This window comes from Solanum dulcamara, chromosome 2 (assembly GCF_947179165.1).
Source record: "Solanum dulcamara chromosome 2, daSolDulc1.2, whole genome shotgun sequence".
Taxonomy (NCBI): domain Eukaryota; kingdom Viridiplantae; phylum Streptophyta; class Magnoliopsida; order Solanales; family Solanaceae; genus Solanum; species Solanum dulcamara.
Genome location: NC_077238.1, coordinates 69,488,742 through 69,494,741, shown reverse-complemented (window position 1 = coordinate 69,494,741; position 6,000 = coordinate 69,488,742). Strand labels below are relative to the sequence as shown.

The following is a 6,000-nucleotide window of genomic DNA, read 5'->3' as shown; positions in this document are numbered from 1 at the left end:
AGCATGTCAGAATTTTTTCCCATTCACATCTTTCTAAAATACTTCTACCTCGAGCATACGCGATGGAGCCCTGGGTTACCGAAAGCGGTCAATCTTTTTCAAACCTTATTCTCCGAATGGACAAAGAGCAGGAAGTAAAGCACCCGCATAACCATTGAAATCTCATAACTAATACTCAACATGATCACAATCCAATAGTCTCATTTATCACGTAATTTCACATAAGGGTCCTCTCACGGGACCTACAAACATATATTTATGTGTCAAAACATGACACCCGATCCAAGGTTAGTGTCAAAACGTGACACCCAATCTAAAAATATATCGGAACGTGACACCCGATCCCAATGTGTGTCGGAATGTGACATCCTATCCAAGCATACAAGTCAACCACAGTCACAATGAATTAGCAACTCTCATATCTACCAAGAACAGGTTCATAACAAGTCATGGCTAGTAAGTAAGGTCATTTTACATAGATCATTTCGTTCTTCCCTATTCATATACACATATGCATATAATGGAGTAATTAAGCAAGTGAATGAATCACATACGGAAAGACAAACCATCACCTACCTCGAAACCAACTTCAATGTTCTTACAAGTCTTGAGCTTTCCCTTTTCGGAGTCTCTCAGCTTGTTCTTGGTCTAAAATAAGTCACATATATATACAAAGGATCAATACAATGGCCTAATTCACATGAATTGTAACACAATCCCCCATATAGCCAAACCCATGATCCTAACCCCTATCTAGGGCTATTTTCCACTATTAGTTTCTGGACAAAACCCTTCTTCCAATGATTACCAACCATAATTCTAGGTTCTTGAAATCGAAACACGAATTAAGGGAGTGATTTACTTACCTTTTGCACAAAAGATGATGGAAATTAGCAAGAATTTGCTCTAGGTTGCTTCCTAACTTCTTAAGAAATATTTTTATGCAGAATATCGTATCTGGGGTTTTTACCCCTTATTAACTCGCGACTATCCCGCCGCAGCCGGACCATTCTCACTCTAGAGGAATTATTCCCGCTCTGGAGGGATATGTGGAGACAGAGAGCTAGTAAAGAGTCTCTAAGTCTCCCATATCACAACATACCCTCATATCATGACACCTTAAATTATACCTTTTACGCCAAGTCCAATTTCGAGAGTTTTACTCGTCTGAATGCAATTTCTTAAAGTCGTACAGGCTCTGTATCGTCTTGGCTATCAGCTAACCCAATCAATTTAATGATTCAATCCCCCATACAACTACGGATTATCCTAGACTTCTTCTAACTCAGAATTCGTCCAAGTCTGACCTAGGCTCAATTTTTTCAAAATTACTACCCAAGCTTTTCTGGCCCGAATTCCTTCCTTATTGGCCTACCCATAACGACGGAAGAAGGTCGTTACATTATTCTAGTAGGTATCAATAAAAAAAGAGTTATGTATGCAATATATATTATGAAATATTGTTAATGAATAAAACATGTATTCTATGGGTCTTATAGATTATTTTGATTTACATGACTAAGAGAATGAGTGATGTTTGTAAGATGTATTTAAATGTATTGTACCTTTATTATAAATATATTATAAGTGTGTTATCTTAATTATTTTGATTGGTATCACTAAAAGGGGAGTGACGTTTGCAATATGTATTGTTCGTGAATAAAATATGTATTGTATGTGTCTTATAAATTATTTTGATTTGTATCATTAAGAAACGAAGTTAAGTTTGCAATATGTGTTAAAAATGTATTGTTACCTAAATTATTTGGTTGGTGTCACTAAGAAGGGGATATGACTACAATATGTATTATAAATGTATCATTCATGATTTTAATACCGTTTAAATACAATTATGAAACAAATCTAATTCAATTCCAAAAAACTTCATAATACAATTGCGAGATAATTCCAAAAAACTTCATCTTCTTCGAGCTTTACTCTAATATTTCTCCTAAAAATCAATTCTAAATTTAATCAACCCCCTTAAAATTGAGATATAAACTACAAACGTTATTTTTCAATTATTTTTAAGAACAATCAACTCAAACTAATCACAAATTCGTAAAACCCAAATAATAAATTCGAAGCTTGAAGCATTTTAATGGTCATCAATGATGCACTCTTGCTGCTGTAACTTTAGAGATTTGAATCTCTGCTAGCGCAACGCAATTTCCTACAAACTTTGGGTCTTTGAATTCTTCTCCTCGTCGTTTTTAGGTGAAAATTATGAAACATGGGCTAAAATCGATTTGAAAATATGAATATTTAAAGCTAGTTATTTGGATGAAAATTTTGAAAAAGAAGAGAAGGAGAAACCATGAGTGCAAATAGAGAAGAAGATGGGTCCTTTGGAGTGTTGTACTATTTTAATTCCAAAAAATTGTTATATTTAGTTTTAAAAATTATATTATGATAAATAGTAAATATATTCTTGATATAACATACCTAGGTAATTTACCATTTATGATTAGATAGATTTGCATTGACTTCAAGAAATTGTTGATCTTATAAGACAATATCCTTTCATGTGCTTGATTTATCGTCTAACCAATTTATAACCCCAAAATGGAAACTTTTATAATCAATCCTAGTGTGCATAAATGTGCCATTTAGCTTGGCTTCGACTGATATTTATCTTCTCTAATTTTGGGTGTTCACAAGTAGATATTTAAAATTGGATAAAGTTAAACAAGTAGATACACTTATCCTACATGGCATAATACACGTATGACGTCACGTAAGATGCGAATTTCCATATAAGACGCATGTGTTACTTATTCAATTTTGTATAAATTTAAGTGTCTAGTTATGCACACCAATAATTAAAGAGTATAAATATCAACTAAAATTCTATTAAATATCACATTTATGTATTATTCCTTAAAAGAGTAATATGGGGAAATAGTAGAAGGAAACAAAATAATTGAAGAGATATTGTAGCTATGGTATTAAGTTACTTAACTACCTAGAAGGAGAAAAAATAATACAATTTTTTTATGGTGAAGAGTCAAAAAAGGGCCTCATTTCACTCCAATTGTAGAGAATTATATCCACATTTTTTTAGAGGCAAATAAGTTCCATCAATTACACCTCCTATGAAGTGGATCTCCCAAACACGTGTCGTGTTTTTATGTGTACTAGTAGAATTCAATTAATTATTTTCCAATGGAAAAAAGTTAGTGAATAGTTTGTCTGCTTGTTTGTTTAATCTCAATGACCAAGAAGGTTTTTGTTAGATATAAGAAGTAAAAATAAGATCCTTGAAGTTTTTTTCCTCAGCCATTTCTCATTGACAAAAAGTTTTGTTATTGAGATTTGAGTTATAAGAAATTAAGAATAGAATTTTTAAGAATGGCATTTACAGGGACATTGGATAAATGCAAAGCTTGTGATAAGACAGTTTACTTTGTTGATTTGTTATCTGCTGATGGAGCTATTTTTCATAAGTCTTGCTTCAAATGTAGCCACTGCAAAGGCACTCTTGTGGTATGTCTTAATTACTCAGTAATTTTAATCTGTTTATCCGATTTTGACTTTACGTGAAGTTATGTAAAGAAAATCTTTGTATCATATGGTCATAACTCATAAATACATTTTGTGAAAAGTAGAAATTAAGAAATTGTCGAAAAAGAAAAACTATGACAGATAAATTGAAATGGAGAGAGTAATAAGTTACCATTATGATTACTTTTCTCTTAGTTACCATTATGATTACTTTTCTCTTCTTCTACTCCTTTTCTTTTGCTCTTTTTCATCTCTAGCTTTCTTGTCCTTTAATTTGCTTTTGTTCTTACATGAGCTTTGCTCCAATAAAAAAACATAATTAGAAAAAAGAAAAAGTTTCAAATATATTATCGAATTTTGGGAAAATGTTTATATATGTCATTTTCGTTTGAGAAAAGGCTCATCCATGTCATTATGGGTTAATTGCACACCACATCCGATTTTGCAAAACCATTTTGTCCACTTGGCGAATGATGATTCGGCCACATCATTATTATGTCACTGTCAAGGTAGAGCTAGTAGCCTACATGCGAGTTCGGTCAAACCTAATAGATTTTGCTCAAACATTATACTTGTGTTAATAAATTTATTAAATACATACAAATATTAAATTTAGAACTCAATTCTTATCACTTAAAATCGTCATAGTAAAATTCAAAATCATAAAGTTGAAATCATAACTTCGCCTGGACTCATTGCGATGTTTTTGGCATGTAGATGAGCAACTACTCCTCTATGGATGGAGTCCTCTACTGCAAGCCACATTTTGAACAACTTTTCAAGGAATCTGGAAATTTTAGCAAAAACTTTCAGACTTCTTGTAAGACATGCTGCCTTTTATCATACTAGTTTATTATTAATATAATTGCTATTAGTTTTAACCTTATTTTTATAATTTATGCAGCCAAGCCTGAGAAGGATAATTCTCTGGTACGTTGTTGAACACACGCACATATAGATAATTTTATTAAATAATTAAAAAAAATGGTGAGAATTGATCATATAGATATATGATCAATCTTAAACTGTTTGGAACTAAGAAATACTCCCTCTAATCCGTTCTAATTTATGTGTCACCGTTTGACTTGACACAAAATTTTATTTTGAAATTTGTGGTCTAAAATAAATCTTAGACACTTATCTGACCGTAAATCATTTCATTAAGGGTAAAAGCAGAATTTAAAAGTTAATTTTTTTTTAATTATAGAAATACGATATATTTTTTGACGAATTAAAAAGAAAAGTGTGTCACATAAATTGAATAAGATAAAATGGTTAAAGGCCTTAATATTTTGTGTAGACAAAGGCTCCAAGCAAAGTCTCTGCCATGTTCTCTGGAACCCAAGACAAATGTGCTGCTTGCAACAAAACTGTTTACCCTCTTGAAAAGGTATACTTTTATCGTACTAAACAGAACATATCAACAAGTTAATGATTTTTGTCGAAGCCAGGTAAGGTCAACTGAACTCCTTACGTAGAAAATTAATATTCATGGTTTAAATTATATATATATATATATAGTAGTTATTGAATATTCATGCGTTTATTTATTTATTTTTTAAACACTCTTAGTGAAAATCATGATTTCACCGCTACAATGATTGATATATAGGTAATATTGGAGGGAGAAGAATTCCACAAATCATGCTTCAAGTGTGCTCATGGAGGGTGCGCCTTAACTCATGCAACATATGCTGCACTTGATGGAGTCCTTTATTGCAAGCACCATTTTGCTCAACTTTTCATGGAGAAAGGAAATTACCAACATGTCCTCAAGGCTACTACTAACAAGAAGTGTGTTGTGGCACCTGTTGATGATGATGATAACAATAATAATAATGACGATGATGAAAAGCCTGCTAATGATGATGACGACGACAAGGCAGATGAGAAGGAACCTCATGATGATGATGATGAGCAATCTTGATCACCCCTAATTATGTCACCTAATTATATTGATTAATTGTTTTGTGTTTCTGAAAATTTTGAAAAGGTTTTTGCATTTAATATCCAAGTATTCATGTGATGATCAAAAGTCTTGTCCTTTAGACTTGGTGTGTAGTTTGTAAACATGTTTGAGAGGTTAACTATTTTGATTATACAATGATTTGTTAGATAATATTCACTTTCGTTGAACAAATGGATTAAAAGGCTCACTGATTTATGGACTTGTGTTTTTCTCTATTCTAATTTATACGATACATTATTTTTCTTTTTAGTCGGTATAATGCCGCTGCATGATCACCACAGTCAACAAGGCAGGACTTAAAGTCAAATTAATTTGTTTTGAAAATCTAAAGAGGGCGATGGATTTTTGGGAAAAAAATAGATTCATCAAATGGGTAATTCATTTTGGTGTTCGTAATTGTGGAAACATTATACAGTTGAATCTGAGTCAACATCACTGGAAACCCTAGCTTTCAAATAGGAGATCTTATAAATATAGGTAGTGCTAAAATATCTGATATTAAAAAACAAAATAAAAATATTCTCAGA

The 6,000-nt window shown here is 31.9% G+C and overlaps 1 protein-coding gene across 1 annotated transcript; it reads left to right on the top strand.

The window, feature by feature from the left end:
• Positions 1 to 3,351: 3,351 nt before the first annotated feature.
• Positions 3,352 to 5,431, top strand: LOC129872567 (LIM domain-containing protein PLIM2c). The gene is made up of 5 exons (XM_055947527.1): positions 3,352 to 3,486; positions 4,222 to 4,324; positions 4,409 to 4,434; positions 4,805 to 4,894; positions 5,117 to 5,431. Exons 1-5 carry the CDS (start codon positions 3,352 to 3,354, stop codon positions 5,429 to 5,431), a joined length of 669 nt encoding a protein of 222 aa, XP_055803502.1.
• Positions 5,432 to 6,000: the final 569 nt, after the last annotated feature.